Here is a 25,831-nt window from a genome sequence, read left to right on the forward strand (position 1 = left end):
TAGAAATGATCATATAGAACAATACTAGAATCTGGGCTCGAAACGCAATTGAATAAATTGTATTGGAGTATATGAATGTGCAGGTTCTGTTCTTGTTCTCTTAATTGACAATGCAAATGACATGTTTCTTCTCTGGTTTGAACAGATTCTTGAAGCTAAGCTCTTTGTGTACTCTAAGAGGATTGCGGAACAGAAGCCAGGCAATATCCTCTATGGCACCCATGGTCCACTGCCACCACTTTATAGTAGCTCTCTGCCCCAGCTCTCCAGCCAGCTGGCTAGGATGTACCCTGAGCTCACTCTGCCTCTGTTCTCAGGTACCTGTGTGTGTGTGTGTGTGTGTGTGTGTGTGTGTGTGTGTGTGTGTGTGTGTGTGTGTGTGTGTGTGTGTGTGTGTGTGTGTGTGTGTGTGTGTGTGTGTGTGTGTGTGTGTGTGTGTGTGTGTGTGTGTGTGTGTGTGTGTGTGTGTGTGTGTGTGTGTGTGTGTGTGCGCGCGCGTGCGTGCGTGTGTGTGTGCGCCTGCGTGTGGTGTGCGCCTGCGTGTGGTGTGCGTGCATACATATTTATTTGTGTTTATGTGTTTGTAAGCATAAGTGCATGTATTTGTATGTGGGTGTGTATAAGAATGTGTTTACAAGTCATGAGTACAATTATTTTCGTCCCATCCCACTCTGAAATAAATCACTAACTGTATCTCTCGCTAACCACAGCAGTAGTGAAATATGAGCTGTCCAAAGCACTCCCCCATTTTCAGTTGAACTCGTACAAAAGGACAGGATTGAGTCGGAAACACTGTCAGTGTGAAACAGATTTTCATGTGGCGTAAACAGACTGCCGTACCCACTGATGAGTCATGACGCTCTAATCTCTGTCTCTCGCAGAGGTCAGCCAGAGATTCCCCACCACCCATCCCAATGGGAGGCAGGTCATGCTCACCTACCTCCTCCCCTGGCTCAGTAACATAGAACTGGTGGATGTCAGCCTCCCGCCCCCGATCTCCGGTCTTAGCACCCCAGAATATGAGGCGGCTGGTCAGACTGACAGCATGGGACAGTCCCACCCACTCAAGGGCACTGGCTGGGGCTCCCTGCAAGCCACATCTATGGTGCTCAACAACCTGATGTTCATGACCGCCAAGGTACGTCATGTTGAGAGGAAACTAAATCAACCAATTGCAGAATCTGGTCTGGTACCTTTGTCTTACAGATAATGTAATGATATCTGCTTTTGCTATGCTCTTTGCCCCCCCCCCAGTATGGGGATGATGTACCTGGACCAGAGATGGAAAATGCCTGGAATGCGTTGGTCAGCAATGAAAAGTGGATCAACAACCTGAGAATCACTCTTCAGTTTCTCATGAGCTTGTGTGGTGTCAGCAGCGACACAACGCTGTTGCCCTACGTAAGTTGAAATGCCCTAAGGGAGGAGGAGGAGGATTTGTTTTGTCAGGGAGGCTGCTTTCAGCTAATTACCTTGACGATGTTTCCCCTCTGGTGTTCCACCGATATTATTTTTTCTAGATCAAGAGGGTGGTGATATACTTGTGTCGGAACAACACCACCCAAACCATGGAGGAGCTGATATTTGAGCTACAGCAGACTGACCCAGTCAATCCCGTGGTGCAGCACTGTGACAGCCCCCCATTCTACCGCTTGACTGCCACCAGCTTCAAGGCCTCTACAGCAGCTTCCGGTACAGCTCTCTCTACATACATGGTTTACTTAAGGACCATCCACACCAAGGACTAACTATATGGCTCACCACTGTCATCTTTATAGTTGTAGTGTGATCTTTGCCATTCACTTGAGTTAAAAGGATTTTTAAAACAGTATCTTTATGTAGTTAGGGTTCGATTTCCTAGGGGGGGGGGGGTGCTTTTGATATGTTATGATTTTATGATATACATTTTTAAACGCTGTTGGAGATATGTTCAGCACTTGGGCAGGAAGCCGGGTTCAAATCTAAGGTAGAAGAGAAAAATGACATAGTGAAGCTTTAAGTTGTGAGTGATAAAGTGCAAATGAGTGCGCAGAGTTGCGCATTGTACTGTAAGTAATGAACACTGTAAGTAATGAACACTCAGAATGTTACTGTGTAGAAGAAGCCTTATACAGTATCTCCTTCGGCCAAGTGGGGGGTTCCCCTTTGGCTGAGCAGTCAGTGTTTGGTTTCCCATTCGGGAGACCCTGGTTCAAATCAGTACTTAATTTTTCCTTGCTTTTTGCAGGTACCACATCCAGCAGCAATACTGTTGTCGCTGGGCAGGAGAGTTTTCCTGATACGGATGACAGCAAAGCTATGAAGGACAACGAGGAGAGGTAGGCTATGAGGCCTCCACATTGCCAAATCTCATTCCATTTCCTATGAGGCAGCATTATGATGGTCTCTTGTCATTTTGACCTCAGGCTCAGCCACATAATGCGAGCCCACAACCGCCTGGAGTCTCGCTACAGCAACAGCTCAGGAGGATCCTATGATGAGGAGAAGAGTGAGTATCTCTTAAAGTCATACTGTGTAACCTTTTCAATTAAAGTTATTTTTGATATAATCTTTCACTTGTATATTCTTCAAAAACCTTGCTGAAGACTACACATTGAAATATTGGTGTGTATCTTGTAATCTTGGCGATAGGACGCTGCAGCATTCTTTTTGGAAAGGTACTAACATGGTTTTGTTTCGAACTGAATTCTGGGAATCACAGTTTTAACAGACAAAGGAGCTACCAAAGGTGTTGCCGAAAAGACTACTAACATGGATGTTACACAGTATGAATTGAAACCACAGGTTTTCAAAGTGGGGGCCGCCAGGGGGCCAAATTAGAAAGGAGAAGAAAATTAAAAGAACTAAATAAATATATATAATAATTAACATACAAAATAATATATATTACCATTTTAATTTCAAATTTAGTTCATAAGATTGTTTTGCCACTTTAAACATGGTGTGCTTAATTTAGGCATGTCAGCATTTTCAAAAAATTGTAATAATTGCATAAATAAATACAAATGTACAAGCTCCAGAGGCTATGGCTATTTGGGGGTCCTTGATGTGAAAACGTTTGAGAACGTTTCTGTCTCAATCCGATCACCCTAAATGTGACTGTTATGGCCTCATTAATGTGGGACACTTAAAATGAGGGTAAGGGTGGTGCCATTTATAATGCATGAGCAGCACAGAGGGGCCCCCGGAGCTCTCTGAGCATTCTGTGAGAACTGGCACTGAAACAGTGCCACTCTGAAACTGAAGCAGGCAAAGGCGAAGGCTCTCAGCTGCTGCCAGTGACCTGAAAGCAGGCCTGTTTCACTCTATTGGGTTTGAATCAGTACCGCAGTCCAAGGTGAGTGACAAACTGAAACATGCTCTTAAGGAGTCTCAGTTTGTAATAGGTCAAAGTCCAAGTGTGCTTTGGTATTTTGTGACAATCACACATTATGATTGCAATATATACTGTACAGAATGCAACTGCAGTATAGAGCGTGCCAACGCAGCGTCACCACGGGGGGGCGTTGGCATTGGGCGTGGCATTGGGCAATGTTAAGTCAACCAGGTTTTTACCCCTCAAAGATGTCCGCCACTACCAAAAGACACTTGTTGACGCCCCTTTCAGGAATTTTGGCACGCTCTATACGAAAACCTTTTGTATTTATTCATTTATTATACCAGTACTTTTTCCCCCAATACAGAGGTGTATTCTACCACTTTCTACCTAGTGTCTTTATTTTGAGCATGTCTTTATAGGCAACATTTAAAAAGTTCAATTTCAGTTTCAGTTTCAGTTTTTCAAAAATATTTTTGTTTTTTTTACAAAAATAGCGAAAAAGGCCAATCTACAACCTCAAAGCGTCGCATTGCAACGCATTGTGAGTTTGTAGATCTCCTATTTTTGCTATGAATACCGGCGCGCCTTGAGATTGTGACTTTGTTTTTCTTTCTTTGTGCATTGGGCACAAAAAGTTTTAAAACCACTGCTTTAGGTTATTCCTATTGTGTGACACGACTTAAAGGCGAAGCTGAGGTGTTTGAATTGTATACTGTGCATGGACATGGGATGGTTCCTAAGCTATGTCACTGAAACGTAAGTACCAGAAAGTCTTTCCGGAACACGTTGGTTTTGTATTGAATTGATGTGAAAGTTATCAACAGTATTTCTCTGGGCTTTAGGTGAACCTCTGCCACCGTATGCTGGCTGGCTGATCACTGTTGTGGAGACCAACCAGCCTCATCCTCTGCCCATGCCCTTGAATGGAGGATGTTGGGCTCCACTGGTAGACTTCTTGCCAGAGACCATCACCCCAAGAGGGCCACTTCATAGGTTAGCCTGTTGAACATGTATTCAATACTGATTGATGGAAACATCTGGATTTATTCTATTCTTCTAATTCAGGGGTGGGCAACCACCTCCTTTTGATCTACCAGGTGATCAGATTGGGCTATTGAGGTGATCAATAGAGCTGATCAAAAACAACTGTTATTAGCCATTACAGAATTACCTTTATTATTCATGTCCAATCATTGGATATTTTGAAATTATTTACTTATTCGCTGCTTGTATTATTCTAATTAACTGCCTATAATAAGACGTAAAATAAATGGTGGCTTTCACAGTCAGGCACCGGGTGATCACGTCAGCTTGGATCAGCTAAGTGATCTTGTGCCAGAAACGGTCGCCCGTCGTGGGGCGAGACTATGTATTCGCCCCTGCTATTACTCCTACAAATTTTGTCCAAACATCACGCAAATCGGTACACATTATCTCTATAATCATGTGATCAAGACGGATCTGTCCGATTTTTCATATTCCGCCTGTTTGGCTAAGATTAGCTTCCAAAGGCGCCCGTTTTTAACAAAATGCCTCAAATCATGAACGCAACATTTGATTGGCGTGACACTTTGCATGCACATTCCCACTAGGCCAAGGAAGTAATAATAAAAATAATAGTAAACAATAAATCTATAATACTATGTATAAAATATATCTCTGCTGTCCGGCAGCAACCAGCTAACTCCAAAATGTTCATTTTTCAGGAAATGACAAAAACAAAACAAAAATGGAGTTAGGAGGTTTTGTTCATCATTGATAAAAACAGCTGAATGAACCTCCAAGCTCACAATAAGGTTGGAGGTCAAAAGGGGGTGGAGCCTGGAGTCAGCTAAACCAGCTAACTCCACCCCCCTTTGGTGAACTTAGCTGGTTTAGCAGAAAGTTTGATGTTCTAATGGAGTTAGCTGGTTTTGTCAGAAGCACTTTTTAATTCTTTTAATTGGTTCAATATTTTTTAAATCAACACACAGACGTAAAGGGTGTTCAATGGCCCTGATTTATGGAAAAAAATGCAAAAGCGGAAAAATGGAGTTAGCTGGTTCCTGCCGGACAGCAACGAATACTGTATAGCAACAACTCAGGCCAGCTGTCAGATCTATACCTGCGTTAGCCTGTTGCACATTCTTTCATAACCGTTTATAAATCATCATTGATTACCACTTATATATTGCAGATTGACAGAGCAGCAAGTAAGATTTTAGAAAATTGACCAAGCAGCGAGTTATAATCGTGAAAATCCAATAAGCTTTTCAACTACTTTCGTTCCAACACATTACCTTTAAGCTAAGATGCTTTCCATGCAATAAGTAATTGGTTCTGTTTTTGTCAGATGCAACGTTGCAGTCATCTTCATGACAGAGATGGTTGTGGACCACAGTGTAAGGGAGGACTGGGCTCTACATCTGCCTTTACTGCTACATGCCATGTTTTTGGGTAAGTCCAGATCACTATCAGTCATCCCCTATAGTAAATCCTATATTTATGAAGCACCCATCTCACATTGCACGTCAAATCTCTTGACCTTCTGACTGGCAGTAATGCAACATAGCACATTGTTAAAATATGTTTCCATAACAACATAGTTGGCAGAATGTGCCAAATTGAATAACAAAACCTATGTTTATATATGTCTTTACCTGTATGCGTGACTGACAAACAAACCCTCTTGAATCTCTCTTCCAAACTGATATAAATATAAATGTGCTTTACAAACAATAATACAGGAAATCTTAAAGTTTGTATTTCTATTCTGTAGGCATGGATCACTACCGCCCAGAGGTGTTTGAGCACAGTAAACGTCTTCTTCTCCATCTACTCATCACGTTATCGTGTAACAACAACTTCCAGGTCATCGCCTCCGTTCTGCTGCAGACACGTGACATCAGCTGCAGCAAGACACAGACCATCAAGCCAAGCTTTCAACCAGATTCTTTTACTACAGGTACAAAACATCCTAAAACTGTGTTTTATTGTTGCCTTTGGGCAAGTTTATTTCTCACCTAAAAGCTTGTTTATGACTAGTAATTCGTCCACCTCTCATGTGGAGCAGTATACATTGTACTGTATGAAAGTTATTTTGTGCCTAAAATGTTGAAGTAGATACTGCAGCCAGGGTTGGGTTCACATGGCAGCTTGACATTCAGCACATTGCTCCTCTCTGTTGCTAATCTAAACTGGAGTAGCAGGAGGGAATGACTTGCATTCCTTTTACAGAAGAGGTAAGTCTCTTATCTGTGGAGAAAATATTTGGACGTCATGCCAAACACAATATTATGTATGTACGGGGGACATCAAAGGTCTTGATTAAAGCATTCCACTGCACTCATTTCAGGCTATTTATATTCCGTTGTCTTAAATGGGACGGACCATATACAAGTACTGGGAGAGACTGGATTTGTTGTTGTCCTCTGTTTGGCTTATTTTTGCAACTGTCTAGCCGTATGAAATGTATTTGAATGTAGTATGTGTGCCAGTAATAGTAACTTTAATGATATTACTACAGTGATAACATTGTCATTTCTTCACATATTTCCTCACATTAGTTGTTGCACAAACAAATCATCCTTCTTATCTTCTTATTCAGATGAGCTGGTTGATAAGGCAGGTCGCTTAGTTATTGAAAGTACCAACCTTGAAAGAGAACACTTAAAATATATTTCAATATTGTATTGACGTGAAAAGTTATTGCTGTCCCTGCAAGAATAATGGGAATAAACAATGGGAATATTATGTGTCCCAGCAGGGCTAGACACAATTACATCTGTCGTACATCACAGTCTTATCTTAAACATGTAGTGCCATGGGTAGACGAGACTAATTGCATTCAAATTCCAGAGATGCCAAAACACGGCTCATGCTGCTCATTATGTTCTCTCTGTATGACTTCTGCCATTGCTGCTGTGGATAATTCAACATGGTAGCAAGGATGGTGGAATGAAAATGAAACCCGTGTAATCTTTGAGGACACTCCCTTGTCCCCCTGTTGTGTCTAGGAGGAGGGTTTGACTTCCTGCGGGAGTACTACCAGGCGTCTCCTGTGCCAGATTCAGGTCTGAGTTCATCCTCCACGTCATCCAGCCTAAGCCTAGGAGGCAGCAGCAACAACCTGCCGGAGATCTCCCAGGAAGTGGAAGAGCTGGTCACCTCCAATGAATTGGATGAAAAGACACACAAACTGATAGAATTCTTGACCACCAGGTACTGTAGCTCAGTGGTTCTCAAACTTTTTCATGTCAAGGATGCCAAGATTAATTTGTATTTGGCCTCGGACCCCATCTGAAAATATGTTGTGCCACCATACAAGATTTGAGTTGTTAAAATGTTATGTGATTCCAAATTTGTCAAATATTTTCAAGATTTTTTTTTTAAAATAGCACATACAAGCTGTGAGCTTGTAGATCTACTATTTTAAAATATCTGATGTAGGGTTAAAATGGTGAAATTGAGCTAGATTTGCTTTATTAACTAATTCTGTTGGTGACCCCCTGAAACCCCCTCAAGGACCACCTTGAGAACAACTGCTGTCAAACTGCTCATCTACTGGTAGCTCAGCACATAGTAGTTTTACCTAGTATGCACATTATAATGATGCAGGTATGTGGGAATGGGATCAGAACTCCATTACATGGTAAATGTACTGCTAAAACCCTTTTTTACCACATGGTCCCGCCCTCGTTTTCATATTGCTTGATTTAAAGTGCCACCTAGTGGTTTGGAATGCAGTAGCAGTGTAGCTGTCAGATTTACCTTAACTTCTTTATTCTTCTTTTTCTTTTTTTCCAAGAACTAAAAGCTGTCACTTGTGGCAGTGATTAGAAGAATGCAAGCTTATGGTCAATGAATCAAAGGCTAGACAGGTTTTGATTGTGATAAATTTAATTCTTCATGTCAGTTGATATAGTGGGTGGTGTGCGGTTGTTTTTCAGAGCCTATGGACCCCTGTGGTGCCACGAAGACATCTCTCCAAAGAACCAGTATTCAAAAAGCACTGAGCAGTTAACCAACTTTCTGCGACATGTGGTTTCTGTGTTCAAAGAGTCTAAGTCAGGTATTATGTATTAACACTGCACAATACCATGATAATCACTCAATTATTATTTTGCTTTTTACCAGTGGGGATGCTGTTAATGCAGTTAAAGAATTGTATAAAAAAATGTATAAACCCCATTGAAGTGTGGTTTACATTTGTCCCTATTTTTGAGATATTTGTGAAAATTAGCAAAAGTTTGTGCACCAAAACATTTTATTCCAAAATAGCAAATCCACAGATCTATAATCTCACAATGCATTGCGATGTGACGCGTTGTGAGCTTGTGGATTGGCTATTTTTGCTATTTGTCGTACAAAGAAGTATATGAGGCTGGTTATAAAGTGGTTAAGAAAATGTACCCCCTTTGTTTTGTTTTTTTCCCTCACAAATCAATCCCTATACTGGCAGGCCATTAAAACATGTCTATCCATCACCAGACTTCCACCTGGAGCAGCAGCTTAGTGACGTGGCCCTACAGACAGCCTTGTGTAGTTCTTCACGGCATTACGCTGGCCGTTCCTTCCAGGTGTTCCGAGCCTTGCGGCAGCCCCTCTCTGCCCACGCTGTGTCTGACCTGCTCTCTAGGCTGGTGGAAGTAGTGGGAGAACATGGAGAAGAAGTGCAGGTTAGTATTCTGTGTCTGTAACACAGGCACAGAACTCTGTGTACAATGCAGCATTATTATTCTGCATTCCTGTATTCAACCAACATGAGATGTCTACTGTATCCTATGCAGTGTGTAATTTCTAACAAACTGTGATGCTGATCTTTGGCACTGCAATCACTATTATTGCTACGACCATCTACTGTAGCAACATATTACATTAGGCTTTGTAAACAAATGGAGCTTGAGAACTCCTGAATTTGAACAAATTAATATACCGTGAGCAGTTTGCTGGGGCTGTAGCTTGTAATGGCAACATTTATTTTTGCTAGCATCTACTAACATTGCCAATTAACTATCTAATTTCACAGAAATAATGAGAAACCATGCAGATGGCATCATTAATGGCAATTGCTTTACTCTCTTCCTCAGGGCTATGTAATGGAGGTGTTGCTTACGCTAGAATCTGTGGCGGATAACTTGGCTGAATGTCTAAAGAACAATGATCTGATGGCTATCTTGACAAGGTCTGTACCTCTTCCATACTGTATCTCCTTCATGAAAGCATGGGTGGCCATGTCACCGAGAGAGGCAGTGTGCCTCATGTGTTGTTTGTGTGCATTCCAGGGCATCGTCGCCAGATTTCCTCACCAATGGGAAGTTGATGACTAACAGGAAGAGCACGGGGCAGCTCAACCTTACCCACGGTATTAGAAGAGCCGACCGGAGCCGACATCAGCGGAGCTCCTCTGTACCAAAGAAATTTGACCAGACCGACAGGTGCTCTGACCCCCCTCGCAGCGCAACAATGGACCGTATCCAGGCCTGCGTTCAGCAGGGTGTTTTGGCAAGAGCCCACAGCCAATCATCTTCAAAAGACAACGTCACAGACCCAAATAATGTCAACCACCCTAGTAACCTGCTGGCCACCATCTTCTGGGTGGCCGTGTCTTTGATGGAGTCAGACTTTGAGTTTGAGTATCAGATGTCTCTGAAGCTGTTGAATAAGCTGCTGGGCCATGTGTCGTTAGACAAGCAGGAGAACAGGGAGAAGCTGGAGAAGCTGCAGAGCCAGCTCAAATGGAGCAGCTTCTCTGGGCTCCAACAGCTGCTGCTAAAGGGCTTCACCTCTGTGTCCACCACTGACCTCACCCTGCAGCTCTTCAGTCAGCTCACACCTGTCTCACGAGTGCCTGTGGTAGACACTTCACAAGCCATAGGTACACCATGTTCAAAATAACTGCAGTTTTCAATAAATAAATAAATTGCCCACAAGGACTTTCCTGATGGATTTGAACGTCAATAGTTTCGTAGTATTTATGTGAATGTGAAGGAAATGACTCTATGTTCCCCCTCACAGGTTTCCCCTTGAATGTTCTCTGCCTGCTCCCTCATCTTGTACAGAACTTCGATTGCCCCACGCAGTTCTGTAAAGATGTTGCAGAGAGGATAGCTCAGGTTAGTCTCCGTCCCACGCAATATTCATAATTACAACCAAGTTCTCCGAATTTATTTTTATTTTTACAATGTTATTTCCTCCATAGGTATGCCTTGAGGAGAAGAATGCCAAACTCTCCAACCTAGCTCATGTCATGACCCTGTATAAAACACACTCCTACACACGAGGCTGCTTCTCCTGGGTTAACGTTGTGTGTCGATATCTTCACGAAGCCTTCTCTGATATCACCATCAGCATGGTTACATACATGGCAGAGGTTTGCACAGCCGTTGTAACTCATATCAAATTTATTCTGAAATTCTGAAGTGTTGGCAATGATTAACACAGATATTGTAACTGTAGTTAGTTTGAACATATCAAATGAGCTGCTATTTCCTTCTGTCTCAACAGCTGCTAGAGAAAGGTCTCCCCAGCATGCAGCAGACCTTGTTACAGATCATCTATAGCCTCCTGAGTCACATGGAACTCAGTGGAATTCAGGCCAAACCCTTCAATGTGGAGGTACTCAAGACCATTGAGAAATTTGTTCAGGTGAGTTTGATGATGTAAATGGAGAGTATTCCATAATCACACATACTATATTTGAACCTGTATTGACTGTAAACATCTCACATTATTGGCTCATTGATAAGAAATAAACACTTTTATTTTATTTATTTTATTTTATGTATAATGTCCTTAAGAAATACATGAATTGCATAAACTTTGTATAATTGCACCATATAACGGAATAATTGTGCCAACACTTAGACATGTGATGTCATTAGTGTAAGGGTCTGTTGTATTTCCTGTTAGGTCTGTAGCTATTTGGTGGGGGGCGTGTGTGTGTGTGTGTGTGTGTGTGTGTGTGTGTGTGTGTGTGTGTGTGTGTGTGTGTGTGTGTGTGTGTGTGTGTGTGTGTGTGCGTGTGCGTGTCTGTTGCGGTGCAAGGGGCTTACGTCTGAGTTGTACATTTGAAGGCACACCCTCTAAACAAACTGTTTCTTTCTATAAACATTCTACCCAGCTGCTAATTAAGTCTACTTATTATCATGCAGCCATTTGTGTCCTTGATAGAAGGTTATTTTGCTTTGAGACATATTGTATACACTACAGTATTACTCTATATCTATACAGATATTTGTGGTGCTTGTGTTAATTGTTGGTGTGCCTATACTGATAATAATAATAATGATTTGATATTTTGTTGGTATTTATAAATTGACCATAGACTGTCCATTGGAGGGAAGCCCTTAATATTCTGAAGCTGGTGGTCTCTCGCTCTGCAAGTCTGGTCCAGCCGTCATCGCCACAAAGTGACGTCTCCTACGAGGACGTCAGTCGGGTCTGGGATAGGTCGTCCAAGGCCTTGCCTGGGAAAACCCTGGACTTCCACTTTGACATATCTGAGGTTAGAGAGACACCAGATGAGTCCTTTGTATGACATAATTAACTTGTACTGTACTGTAGCAGGAGCTGAGGTGATTTCTCTCTCAGAAACAATGACATAGCAATGGACCCGAACCCGTTTGGGTCTCTTCTTCTTACACTAATAGTTTTTGGGATCCTGTTTAGTTTTCCCCCTGTAGTTTCCAGGGTGTGGTGCACAATGAGATAATGTGGTCATTGGTCAATGAATCCTTTTTCAGTGTTTTAGGCAAGGAAGCAATTCTTCCCCTTGTACAGCTGATATTTCTGTTTTGACCAAACCCCATGAGATTAGCTTGAAAGCTTGAAAGGTAAACACAATTAACCAAGTTGTGCAGAGCTGGAAAGTGATGGCAAAGATATGGGGTGGTGTAGTGTATGTGTGGGAACTGAACAGGGAGCTATTTGTGTGGCCTATGAATGGCAGGAAATGATGTCAGTTCTCACTGCCGTCCTTTGTATGTGAACCACTAAGAGTCAAAACTACTGGAGAGCTAACAAGCAGTGCATTGAAGCTTGAGATGCATCCACCAATGTTTGTTTTTGGTATTTTTAGAGTTAACTACAAACAGCTTGCTTCTGAAAGTAAAACATATTTCAATTATTCCTCCTTCGCTTTATTGTTTTTGAAAGAAAGAAAAAGAAAAGGATTACGAACTGTGCCCACAGAGATCCTTTGAACCAATACTGGCTGTTGTTTATAAATTGATAAGCTACTTACCAATCATACTGGAGCTATACTGTATATATGATCTGACCTCGCAGAAGAGGCAGGCGCTACAGTGCCATGGAGCCTGAGCCACAGATCTGCTGCACAGAGATGACCTTACGCTTCTTCAAACCTCCACTTCTCGTCTGACTTACTGTGGCTCTCCTTCTCCACCTGTCTGTCTGTGTCTGTGCTCATAGACACCTGTGATTGGTCGGCGGTGTGATGAGCTGCAGGGCTCTCCGGGGACGGATGGGAAGAACAGAACCATAGCGGTGACCCGCAGCACCTCCTCTACCTCCTCTGGATCCACCACCAACAACGTGCTGGTTCCGGTCAGCTGGAAGAGGCCCCAGTCGTCACAGGTGAGCAAACATTTACTCCGGTAGAATGGTGCTCATATTGGGTGAAGGACGAATGGCAGTCACTGGTACACTGGTTTGAAAAGCTAAATCTCAGTTTACTGTAACATTTATAGGGAGTTATAATGGAGCCGTCATGTTTCAGATAAGTAATACAGTAGATATTTCCCATAGTGAACAGTAGAATGTTAAAGTTGAAGTAGCTACTTCTGTTTAACGTTTAACTGCGACATGGTTCATGTAAGAGCACATTCTTCACATTTGGCTATGATCTCATTTTGGCCCATAGTGACATTTCCTCCAAATGAGTCTAATTTCCTCTTCACTTCTCAGAAAAGAACCAGGGAGAAGTTGGTGAATGTATTATCTTTGTGTGGACAAGAAGTTGGGCTGACGAAGAATCCCTCCGTAAGATGCATGCATGACGTACTTAGTACTAAACATTAAAGAATAAGAGGTTCTGTGTTTGAAGTCTGAAATGTACTTTCTCTCTTTGTAGGTGATTTTCTCCAGTTGTGGGGAGCTGGATCTAATGGAGCACCAGCCTAGCCTGGTGTCCTCTGATGACGGCACCCGTGACCTGGATAACATGGATGACACGACCTCGGAGCAGCAATTCAGAGTCTTCAGGGACTTTGACTTCCTTGATGTGGAGCTGGAAGATGGAGAGGTGAGATCCAGTGCACAAACCTTTAGGTTTCAAAGGCATTGAAAATGCAAATCATTGTTTCTTATCTCACATTGAACAGAGATGTATTTTGGAGAATGAAATGGTCAGAATTATAACACAAAAAGGACAACAAGGATACAGGATAATAAATATCTAAGAGTCATATTGATGTCACAGATTGAGCTTGCCTGTTCAAAAATGCATTCCTCAGCAATTTAATGTAATACTCTCTGCCTTATTTGTGTAATGGGTATTTTTTTTCTGCTTTTTTTCTTTGCCACCTAGGAGCTACAGGTAAGTTCAGTCCTGTTGTAGTGTTCTTAGATGAGTGTGGGGTTACCACGATTACACAGGGGATTGCTGTCCTGATGACGGAGTATGACACTGTGCATGTCATACGGTATACAGTAATGTGCATGTTTGGATGTGTTTATAAGTGTCATAAGATGGTAGAGATATTCACTGAATGTTATGTCTTAAATATGCTGTATATTCATGGTATTCCAGCCACAGCCAAAGGGTAGCATAATAATGTATTAACTAAGATTGAGATTCCTCGTAATCTTGTTCAGTTCACTCAGATTTTGTATTTAAGCATTATTTATTGATCTATCTTGATGGATTTTTCTTTTAAAGCATACATTATCACATAATACACATTTTTTTCTTGACTGGGGGATGCTTACTTATTGCCTTTAATTGCAATTACAATTTTATATTTCCTTCTTAAAATTGGCTTTAATTTTTATCTGTAATATATATAAAAAAAAGAAACCTATTAAAATATATATTTTGTTCACATCTAGTAAATAAAATAATTACTATGTCACCAATCCAAAGAAAGCAAATTGATCATTTGGAAATAATATAGAGACAACAGAGAACCATACATTTGCAGCTGTAGTTGTGGATTAAACATCTCAGATGTGTAATGAGCTCCACCCAGTGGCACAACAGAATAAGTTCTGTTGCAGTTATTACAATGTCAGTGAGTTATAGCAAATATCAAAGTGGGTACATAGCAATAACACTTTTATTTGACACTTATTTTTTTACTCAACATTGACTCACACATGGCCACAGTATAACATTGATTTTGTGTATACAGATGTCAAAAGAGAATAATTGCTTACCAAGCATTTTTTTCAATCTCAGTATATTGAAAAATGCTTACAGAGTGTATACTACTACATAAACTGGGACAGGCTGAGCGCTGTTCCCATCTTTCTAACACAAAGACAATCCTGGAACATGGTGTCAGCTCTTCTCTTAGAGCCAGCAAAAAAATGTCAGATTATCTGGAAACTATAAAATTGCTAGAATCAGCAAGAATGCAATACATTCATCTTTAGACTTTAGTCACACCAAGCTTTAACGGTATGATAACCTGTCAAAATAAACTGTTTTCAATTAGGCTACAGAGAAACTAAACGTTTGGCCTCAAATCTAGTATGCGTTTCCTTAAATTTAGCTTGAGGAAAATAAAGTAGTTAAACCCTTTTTATGCAGTACTTAAACTAAGCTGGCCACAAATCTATGTATGTTTTTCCTTAGATTTTGCTTGAAGAAAGTAATATAGTTATATCCGTCCTTTTTGGGCGGTATTTAAACAAAAAAAAATACAATCCTCCTTCACAATTTCAGCTTGTCACCACCACAGGAAGTAGCTGTTGTTTGATTTGTTGCATTAAAGCTTTGTGGAATGTGGAACTTAGCTAACATCTCCAGAATTGTGTCCTGATGAAAAGTCAAGGTCCACAAAGCCCTCCATGCTTGGTTGGAGAGGGTAATAACTCACCCAAGGATTGTACCCTCCCTTGTACAGCATGACTGTGTGTGCAATTGTGTGCGCATGTGTGTTAGAGAATTATTACATGTGGCCTATAGCACCTGGTCACTCAAGGCTATGCTCTGTTGTAGGGAGAGACTATGGACAACTTCAACTGGGGTGCGCGGAGACGCTCCATGGACAGTCTGGACCAGAGTGACCCCCTGCCCCTGGAGGAGAGCCAGCTGTCCATCAGCATGCCCAGCCTCAACAAGATCACCCTCGAAGACTCTGATGAGTCATCTGAGGAGGATTCGCTCACCGCTAGCCAGATCCTCTCACACTCACAGCTCGTAAGTTCACCTTTGGGGAAATATCATTAATGGTATTTAATATACTTCACAACGTAATATTGATTTTAAAAACTTGATGAAATGCACTGTTCTTTAGTGAAACTATTACGTTTGATTTAGTCTTTGTATCATTACAGGACCGATGTTCCACATAGATCAGTTAATGTGTGGTGGTGGAAATGTACTAACCTTTCTTGTTAGCCCTATGTGGCTTTCTTTGCTTTCAGTCGATGACAGCACGTTTGACTTTGTATCTTTTCAGACTATCAGCATTTCTCCAACGGCAGAGATCAATGTCATGGACTCTCTGTCTGCCTCCTTTGATACATCTTCAGCTGACCCACCTGCTCTGAATACCAGAAATCCTAGTTTCGAGGTCCAAGTGCCAGAGGACTCGAAGCACCGGGTGAATAAGGGATTCAGAGTGTCTGAGATATTGGGGCCTACTCACTCCTATTCCTATCGCAGTTCTATACTAGAGTTCTTTACTAATGCTGCCAAATAGAACTATTCTGCCGTAACCTTTCTGGAAATGATTTAGATGTTGTATGTGATACATGTTGTGGTCTCTCTTGGTTATACATCTTATTTTGTAGCTCTATGACTTTTCTCTGTTTCACCGCGCATGGCCCAGTCTTTGCTAGATCTTTTACTAGTTGCATGTCATAAGAAAACTGAACTAAAACCTGGAAATGGGCATTGCATAATGCTTAGGGCTCTGGGGTGGTTTCTGCAATACTTTAATGGTGGCAAACGTGTTTTCTATTGGCATCTGTAGGGTTCTTCTTGACAGCAATAGTCTCACTCTCTGTCTGTTAAATATGGCAATGTGTATACCTATTGCTTATGTGTTGGGGGCTGTAAACAACAACTAAAAGAACTTGGCATGTGGGAGGCTGAGAAAGGTTTACACATTGCCTGTCCCAAAACATGAGTGTGCAGGGACCATGGTACTGGTCCTCTGTAACAAACTCGTACAGCATTCAATTGACACGGTTTCTGCACACTAAATTGACCAAATTAAAACGAAGTACCACAAGGAGTGTCCATAGTGTCCCGTGGAAAGGTTAGTGTATACATTTTACCCCCAATAATGTACTGTAATACATGAGAAGGTACATATTTTAGTTGCATACTTCCACTGCATTGTTTTGTTTTCTTTCCTGCACACTGACAAAGCATATCTGTCCTTGTTCCTCCATCTCAGGCTGATGTGTCAACAGAGGATGAGGACACCAATGGCAATGAGGATGACCTCTCTATCTCCATTAGTGAACTTCCCCCTGAATTTCATTGCCATGACAGTTTCACTCTGGACACGGCTCATGGTGACGACAGAGGAGAACTGGACTTTGATGGCTGTTTACCCAGGTGTGTGCAGTTATAATCTTATTAGTTGAGCTGTGCAAAGCAAGTGTGAAGCTATTGTAATGAGGTTGTCTGTTTGTCTGTAATGCAAACAGACAGCCTCATTACAATTTGCAGACAGTCACAGTGACATGCTATACTCACATGCTACAGGTATGTAGGTATGTATTCTAATACATTTTCTATAATAGATTAAATCCATTAGTCTGATTAAACACTGAAGCCTTATTTCATACATTGTTGTACTACAGTGTTGCGCAAAGAATAGCTGATGTAGTCGAACAATATTGGGTGTGTAACACGCTACCAGACACCCAAAACGAAAGGCGACGAGCCACATGGCTCAACTATGCACGCCTCTAGTTACATGAAGTGAATTGGAAAGCACTGTGCCATGTCAATGCATTAGCTGTTTTTCCTAATGTCATGGATCCATGTCTCCATGTTGCTCTCAGCCTGGCCGAGGACGAGAGAGACGATATGATGGAGTGCCGTTCTTCCCCTCCACCGTCACCGTTCTTCTCTGCCATCCTCGCAGCTTTCCAGCCGGCCGTGTGTGACGATGCCGAAGAAGCGTGGCGGAGTCACATCAACCAGCTAGTGTCAGACTCAGATGGATCCTGTGCAGTCTACACATTCCATGTGTTCTCCTCACTGTTCCAGGTACACAGCAAACTCCTCAGTGCTCATTTAAATCAGAGAGTGTACAAATGTGTGGGTCCATTTAGTTATATTTGTACACTGTTACGCCTGGGATAATCATTGGGGAGCGGGTTATTATTGAGAAATAAAAACAGATTAGAGCCAGACGCGATAGCGGAGGGGTCTAAAATCACCCTGAAAGGGTTTATTTCTCAATGATGGCCCGCTCCCCATTGATTATCTTGCTTATTACACGGTTACTTAATACAGAATTTAATACATTTAGCCAAAAGTAACAAAACGAAGGAGTAATTGCTTACGGTAATGAAAGTATTCCATTAATTTATGCTAGGTGCGTCCAGTGCAACGCGGTCGGCTCTGAAAACAACAGGAAGTGTTGATAAAATAGAATCAATATTCGGTTACTGCATTGTCTATTTCTCACCTCAAATGTTTTCAAAAACATTCTTGAGAGCAATGTTTAGCTGTAGGCAGATTGATTTGAGCAGGTGCTCTGAGCCTTTGATTAGACAGTGCTCATTATTCCATAATAACACACACTGAATTCATGGATTGACCAATCAGAATCAAGCATTCAACCAAGCTGTGTAATAAAATGAATAAATGAACACTTGGGATTTTACTGTGTAACCTCATGATCCTTTAATATATTTTGTATATATAGCACTGGCATTTATTTGACAGTGGGCCTTGTGAAAATAAATGTAATTGTCCATTACATGAAACAGGGTCATATTTTATGGTTAAAACTAAAAGGTTTGGTGAAAAGGTCCAAGCTATATATTCTAATAGTCATCATTGCTATAGACCAATTATTTGTTTACTAACATTGAGCCTGGACGCACAGGTGATTGTTTCACGCAATCAATTCCCAACCTGTTTCGGGGTGCACTGGTTTCAGCACACCCCAACCCCCTCTTGTGTGTGTTGGCTAGTGAGACGCGTCCTAACGAGACCTGATATAATGGGTTTCGTTGCGCGCATACTGGCTGCACGCAGCCAGTATGACATCGTCTGTTAAGGGGTCTATAGAGTGTTTGTTTAGTAACAGGGGTCTCCCTGTCTCTTCAGCTCTTTAATAAATAGAAAATACATTTTAGGTGGGTTCAGGTTGCAAATTTCATTCAATCAGGAGAGTACCCATTCATCAGCTTCAATTTGAGAGTGTTCCAGTTAAAATATTGTCTGCTCATTTCTTTGTGTCATTACTTTCAATTTCACTTGTTAATCCTGTATCCTGTGTGAGTTCTCTTTCCTGATTGGATACAATTGGTATCCCAACCTGAAAATGTTTTTTCTGCTTACCAAAGAGCTGGAGAGATGGGGAGACCCCCTGTTACTGAACACTCTGTAGCCATGACTACCATCAGAATATCAAGCGATTTAACTTATTATTTTAACAACAACATATTACCTACCCTTTAAGAACATTAGTTGTTAGTATTTTTTCTTAGTCTTTAGAAATAAGGGTATTAGCCTTTCAGAAGAGGTCAATTTAAGTAGGTAGATGGTGTTCTCTAGTTAAGTCGTACTTACTCAGACATCCATTAACTACATTATTCACTTCACTGACCAAAGCTGACAGGGGAATGCTTCACAATAAACCTGAAATAATGATAGAACATTGCCTAAGTATCTGGGATGGTTTGTGATTAACCAGGACAACATCACAGGTAGAATGTAATTTTGCTTTGCAGAGTATTCAGAACAAATTTTGCTCGTTGACCTGTGATGCTGTGAGTTACCTTGGAGATGGACTCCGAGGAATAGGATCAAAGTTTTTGAGGTCATCTCAGATGTTGACGTCATGCTCAGAGTGTCCCACGCTCTTCATTGACGCAGACACTGTAAGTCATTTCTGCCCCCCTCTAATGTGTCAGTGAAAGTACAGAACATCATTAACTGTGTAGCAAGTATAAAAGGGAAACCTCTTTTCACAGATCATGACCTATGGGCTTCTTGAAAAAATGAAATTCAGCGTATTGGAACTGCAGGAGTACCTTGATACTTACAACAACAGAAAGGAGGCCGCTATCTCTGTAAGGAATAATAATACTTTGCTATTGAGTCAAAATGTCACCCTTTGCTTAAACTATGTGACTAAATAAACCTGTACCCTTTACGGGTCCAAACTCAGGATTTTCCAGTCTATTTGCTTTTGTAGTGAACATGCTGCTGCCTCTCTTACATACAGTGGTTGAACAACTGCAAGGCAACCTTTCCCAGGAGCACTGAGGGTACGGTGATAACATGCCAACCAGCAGAGCATGAGGAAAAGGTAAAGCTTTTTCTATGCTATAACACTCAAAGGAATTGAATTATAATATTTTATCTTGTTATATCAAGGGAATATTTATTTAAATGCAGCCTTAACATGTATGGCTTAACTGACAGATGCAATTAATGACTCTGCTAACAATAAGCTGTATAAAGATATGTGATTTTCAGAAAAAGGTTGCAGACTCAATATTCCGTTTCAACTGACCTTTCATACTGTATTTTCTGTCTTTCGAATACTCTGTGATACTGTAGTTCTGTGAGTGATACCTCTTTATTTTCTTTCAATATTTGAAACTCAAGTTTCTGGGCAACCCTTGGTTGCAACACCTCACATTGATTCTCTCATTCCAGTGAGCATTGTTGTCATTCTGCTGGGCATGGGACATGGGTTGTCTTAAGTTGCATTAATTCTAGCAGTAAACAATTACACTCACTTGCTATTAGAGGGACTTAAAACAAAGGGTAACAACAAAAATATTCTCAACAATGTAAGCATTATGAACTAAAACCTGGCCATAAAGTTAATATCAAACAACATTGCAGGTCAATAGACTCAAACCAAAGTGAGTGCATTTGTGCTGGTAAAAAGGCAAAGTTTATTTGCTTGGCTTTTTAATGACTCATTGGGACACGCAGCCTTCCTTTCAGTTATTTACACCTACTTGAACAGTCTTTTCTCTCTCTCTGCATGTGTTATACGCCCTATATAAATATTGCTCACCCACTCTAGATCGGATACAGGAACAGGGGGCACGTAAACATTGTGGGCATCTCAATGTTAAATTGTAATTTTTATTATCAGACCTAACTATACCCTTCAATGTCTTGTTTGTACCCATAATGACTGGCTAGCCACAGGTTTCGTAGCAATTTCTAGCAATTGTAGAAATATTAGGCTATACGTTACAGTACTTCAGACCAATTTTATATTTTGGGGAAAAAATGCCAATTCAATATTGAGGTGCCCACAATTTTTGGTGCCCACTCTTCCAGTTACCCTCTAAGATCTACCTGCTAAGGGATGCATTGCTGCTAAGGGATGCATTGCATGCCCAATCTTTGATTCCCTGTTTCCCTCTCACCTGTTTTCTATCTTATAACATGCTTTCTTTGTAGCAAATGGAATCTCTGGCAGTAAGTTAAAATGGCTTATTCCTCTTTAGTCTATTTGATAATATATTGTGTTTACAATCTTGCCTCTTGTGCAGAGTTGCTGCAGGATGTCAGTTCCAAACCCATGTGTTTTTGTGTACTGTACTTAGAGAGTAGTGTTTGAATGGTGAAATCTAACCTCTTTTGCTTTGCATTTTCAGCAACTGGAGCTCTGTCAACGACTCTACAAACTCCACTTTCAGCTATTGCTGCTTTTTCAATCCTATTGTAAGCTGATTGGACAAGTCCATGCTATAAGCTCTATCCCTGAGGTAGGTGCATTCATGTGTGCATCCATGTGACCTCTAAGCAAGGGATAATGCATGGGGAGGTAGTCATTATTATATTAAATTTCAATAATGACTACCTCCCCATGCATTATCCCGCTTATTACACGGCTACTTAATAAATACATAAATACATTTACCCAAAAGTAACAACAAAACGAAGTATTTCCTTGCTTACGGCAATGAAAGTATTCCATAAGTATTGGGCTGGGCGGACAAGTTCGCCTCGCAAAAACAAATGACGAAATGGAAAAAAACTCGCCCCAAAACACACTCGCCCCCCATTCTATTTACTGCCGATTTGCCTGTAATACCGCCGGATTTGCCCCGGGGCGACTGTGTTTTGGGGCGAGCGTTTTGGTATTCCCCCGTTGTTGTGCCACGATAAACAAGGAAGCGCAGTGGATCAAATAGAATGACTTCTCGGTTATTGCATCGTCTATTTCTCACTTCAAATGTTTTCAAAAACATTCTTGAGAGCAACGTTTAGTTGTAAATGACATTGTTTGTTTGTTTACATGGCTGTCATGTTGGATAAAGCATATAACCAAGCAGCACAGGTTGACATGAGCAGGTGTTCTGAGTCTCTGATTACACAGCGGTCCGTTATAGAGCTCATCGGTCATTATCCAGAAATAATGACCGATGACTGACCAATCAGAATCGAGCATTCAACCAAGCCGTGTAATAATTATTTTTAACAGCCTGTCGCATGGCTGTCATGTAGTGAAAATTGCAGATCTACAATTCTTGTAAATGTAAAATTTTCACCGAGCGACACCACCGTACAAAGATTTTCAGACGTGTGCGTGTGTGTGTGTGTGTGTGTGTGTGTGTGTGTGTGTGTGTGTGTGTGTGTGTGTGTGTGTGTGTGTGTGTGTGTGTGTGTGTGTGTGTGTGTGTGTGTGTGTGCACGCAGGCGCGTGCACGTGTGCATGCATTTTTGGGGATGGGGGTCTGGGTGTTTCCAGTTATGGCATCTAGTAAATTATGTATGTCATTATTTTACCTTAAAAGAACATACTGCTGTCAGTCAGTAAATGCAATTGTCTTCACAGCTTCATATATAAACCTATAGTACAAGAATATAGACCTTTTTTGTGTGTTATTTTTAGGTTTCACGCATGTATTAATTTTCTCCATAGTCAATTGTCATTTAACCGTTTCTGAACTTTCCTGAATATTTGAGTCGTTGGATAAACTTATGTAATTAAGAACTCTTTTAGGTAAAAAGATTTTAGTTAAAAATAAATCTTTTCTCCTGGGACTATTTTCAGATATTTTCAGATTATTTTTCAAATCTATCTGTGCTTTGATAATAATAAGGTAACTTCTACAAAAAATAACATTGCAGTGACATTTTGTGTTTTGGATTACCTATCTCAAGCAAGTTTCAAGTCCTTGCACATTTATTACATACCGTACTGAATTTTCCAAATCCAATGACGTAAAATAAAATAATAATTATAATGGTGATACTTTTCTAAATGGTCAGCAATAAAGTCAAGTATACCATGAGTCAATGCCAATGGGCTAAAGATGCCAGACTGCCAGTATGGTCCTTTAAGGATGTGGATGTCTAAGGGATAATCTCTCTCTTGTACTTTAGCTGATGAATATGTCCAGAGAGCTAAATGACCTGAAGGAAGGTCTACGGGTTGCTGCCACCTCTGTAAATAGTGACGACCTTGCTGCCCAGGAGAGTTCCTACTCTGAGCCCACCTTCAGCTCTTCCGAGGCTGCTGTGCAAGCCATCTTGGAAGATCTGAAAAACAATGAGTTCTTCACGGCCATCCGCAACATTCGTGAATGCAGGTAAACTCTTCATTTTCTCTACATTTCAAAGGTTTGGTGTCCGTTTTTCACTCTCAGCGGTTCCCAACCTTTTTTGGATCAGGGCCCACTTGAAAATCTTAAAAGAGTTTGCTGCCAACCCATCTGACCACTTAAAGAAATACTACTTTTTATTTTTTTGCATACATCTTTTAATTATTGATGTTATATTATCATTTAAATCTTAGTCTTTTGCCAATTATTTGGGGGCCACTTGCAATATCCTCACGGCCTCTGCCCACAGGTTGAGAACCACCGTTCTACCTCAATGAATAAGTAAACTTTTGAATAAGACCCTTTTTTCTGTGCAGAACAATATGGCCCAATGACATCTTCGGCACTCCTTCCGAGGATGAGATCCAGACATTACTAAACATCTACTTCAGACATCAAACCTTGGGTCAGACGGGAACCTTTGCTCTGGTGGGCTCACAGCAGGATCTTACAGAAATCGGTATCAAATTGATGGAACTCAATGGAGAGATTCGGGATATGATCAGGCGGGCCCAGGGCTACCGGGCCATCACAACTTTCCTCCCAGACTCCAGTGTGTCCGGAATAAGTCTTTGACGGAAGGCTTGCAGGTTGCAACTCCAGTCCCTCCATAGTATCCTCCTGTCCCAGGGTTAGCCTTGCATCCTGTTTGTGGGTACTGCTGTCATCATGGTGTTTACCAAGCACTCTGCTCTCTCCTGTGGGACCTGGGAAACAAACTCCTCTTTCTGTCTTTAATCAGAGTAAATACGTTTAACAATGTCATATGTGCAGGAATACTGCTTGAGCGAGCAACATGTGAGACTTTGCTATTGCAAAGAAATGGGGGCTTTTATTGCACTAATAATAGATAATCTCACAAAGCGGCAACTTGCTACTGAGGTCAATAACTTTCACCTTTAACAAATTACATACCTAAGTTAAGTTATTTTGCTTTGATAAGGTGTGTGTGTGTCTGTGTGGGGAGGGGGGGGGGGCTGAATTAATCAAAGTGCCGAGACTTAGACAGGGGTCCTGGAACATGTGAAAGAGTCTTCTTCTTTTTCTTCCTCTTCTTGTTTCGGCTAATTCCCATCAGGGCTTGCCACAACAGATCATCTGTTTCCATCTGTTGGAACATACGAGAGTAACCAGGTTAAAATGCTTATCAGTGAAGCTCGTCGATGGCAAGAACCCACTTTTTTTTCCTTTAAAGTGCGCTTCCATCCTGTTTCTTGTGTCCAAAATGTTGGCTATTTGGAGTATTTTGAAGATGCACTGTGTCACATTTTGCCGCTTATCACAGGTTAAAAACAAATTCGCAAAGTGTTGTGTTTACAAGTGATATTGTTCCCATTATCCGAAGGGATAGCTGCGCGTTTCTGTGACATCGATCCCCTAACCAGGAGGGACGAACACATAATAATTGGCTGTTTGGTTGTTAAACAACTGCTAGGCCTTAAGTAATAATTGAAGAGTATAAATGTTTCTGCTACTTTAAGGCGGCAAGTCCTGCTCAGTATACATGTAAACTAAAATGCAAAGGAATATTGCAATTGTTGCATTTTAAACAATGCTAAGAAAGCATAGCACTATTATTAAAAACTCATACTCTGCATTTGTGAGTACTCAAAAATAAAGCACTCTTTCTCTGTCATGAAAAAGTGGTATCAATGCAGCCCAATTTTTTTTATGTCAGTTTAACAAATATTAATACGGGGCCAGGAGCCCAGGTGTCAGGGGGCCCAGGATTTTTTGCCGCTCTCCTGACTGTTGATAATTTGATTGTTTTGATTGTTTAGGGAAAATGTGCAATGCTTTTTACTACACCACGGAAGAATGTAATGGGCTTTTGGCTAAGTGGAAATTGTTAGTAGGGGAAAAGGGAGGCTTCATTGCTTGTGTGTGTGTGTGTGTGTGTGTGTGTGTGTGTGTGTGTGTGTGTGTGTGTGTGTGCGTGTGCGTGTGCGCGTGCGTGTTTCTGTGTGTATGTAAATGTGACAACCATAATGGAAGAATAAAATTATGGATAGTGATCCTCACACATTCATCTACTTTGACATGCTGCAAATCTACTGTAATATCTCATCAACTTAAATGCCGCTGTGTGGGTTATCTGTTACTGAAAATAATCTTACTGTACCTTTCTACTGTGTAGCAATTAGAAAATTGAATTATTTATATTATTTGCATAAGATAAACATGCTTTAACTGACTAGTTTTATAGACTGAAAACAAATGTTTTTTTTCCATCTGTTAAAACTGCCACGCATGAATATTTTATGTATTATAAAGTGTAAAAGTAATATTTATGAATATATAATATAATAAACTATTATAATGGAAGTTTGTATATAGTGCAGTGGGGGCTTTGCTTGTTTATTTTTATGATTTGTATGATGTGTACAACTTCATCTGCTTGTAGAATGAAGGAAATACATAATGTGTAAAGCTTCCTTAGAAACAGTTGACATAGCCTTTCACCTTGTAAATACTACTGCCTTTGCAATGTGCTGTACTTTAGTGTTCTGTACACTTCTGTAACAATAAAGAATAAATACTACATTTGTTAACTACAGTTTCGACATGACA

General features: G+C 40.9%; 1 protein-coding gene across 3 annotated transcripts in view; it reads left to right on the top strand.

Moving 5' to 3' along the window:
• The window catches only part of frya (furry homolog a), a 64,292-nt gene extending 38,461 nt beyond the window's left edge, over positions 1-25,831 (top strand). For all 3 annotated transcript variants that reach the window (XM_084065328.1, XM_084065329.1, XM_084065330.1), the window contains exons 31-61: positions 146-317; positions 882-1,138; positions 1,255-1,401; positions 1,521-1,692; positions 2,228-2,318; positions 2,406-2,488; positions 4,162-4,312; positions 5,652-5,755; positions 6,078-6,263; positions 7,315-7,519; positions 8,248-8,369; positions 8,789-8,976; positions 9,388-9,482; positions 9,583-10,175; positions 10,316-10,413; positions 10,500-10,670; positions 10,805-10,945; positions 11,625-11,804; positions 12,731-12,895; positions 13,226-13,300; positions 13,392-13,562; positions 15,483-15,683; positions 15,946-16,089; positions 16,891-17,054; positions 17,507-17,714; positions 19,412-19,561; positions 19,655-19,753; positions 19,909-19,992; positions 21,308-21,418; positions 23,043-23,248; positions 23,578-25,831. In XM_084065328.1, the coding sequence (XP_083921454.1) occupies positions 146-317; positions 882-1,138; positions 1,255-1,401; positions 1,521-1,692; positions 2,228-2,318; positions 2,406-2,488; positions 4,162-4,312; positions 5,652-5,755; positions 6,078-6,263; positions 7,315-7,519; positions 8,248-8,369; positions 8,789-8,976; positions 9,388-9,482; positions 9,583-10,175; positions 10,316-10,413; positions 10,500-10,670; positions 10,805-10,945; positions 11,625-11,804; positions 12,731-12,895; positions 13,226-13,300; positions 13,392-13,562; positions 15,483-15,683; positions 15,946-16,089; positions 16,891-17,054; positions 17,507-17,714; positions 19,412-19,561; positions 19,655-19,753; positions 19,909-19,992; positions 21,308-21,418; positions 23,043-23,248; positions 23,578-23,836 (5,193 nt within the window). In that variant the 3' untranslated portion in view covers positions 23,837-25,831. The remainder of the gene's footprint in view (positions 1-145; positions 318-881; positions 1,139-1,254; positions 1,402-1,520; positions 1,693-2,227; positions 2,319-2,405; positions 2,489-4,161; positions 4,313-5,651; positions 5,756-6,077; positions 6,264-7,314; positions 7,520-8,247; positions 8,370-8,788; positions 8,977-9,387; positions 9,483-9,582; positions 10,176-10,315; positions 10,414-10,499; positions 10,671-10,804; positions 10,946-11,624; positions 11,805-12,730; positions 12,896-13,225; positions 13,301-13,391; positions 13,563-15,482; positions 15,684-15,945; positions 16,090-16,890; positions 17,055-17,506; positions 17,715-19,411; positions 19,562-19,654; positions 19,754-19,908; positions 19,993-21,307; positions 21,419-23,042; positions 23,249-23,577) is intronic.

The sequence above is a fragment of the Gymnoscopelus microlampas genome (assembly GCF_963454915.1).
Source record: "Gymnoscopelus microlampas genome assembly, chromosome: 8".
In the NCBI taxonomy this organism is placed as follows: domain Eukaryota; kingdom Metazoa; phylum Chordata; class Actinopteri; order Myctophiformes; family Myctophidae; genus Gymnoscopelus; species Gymnoscopelus microlampas.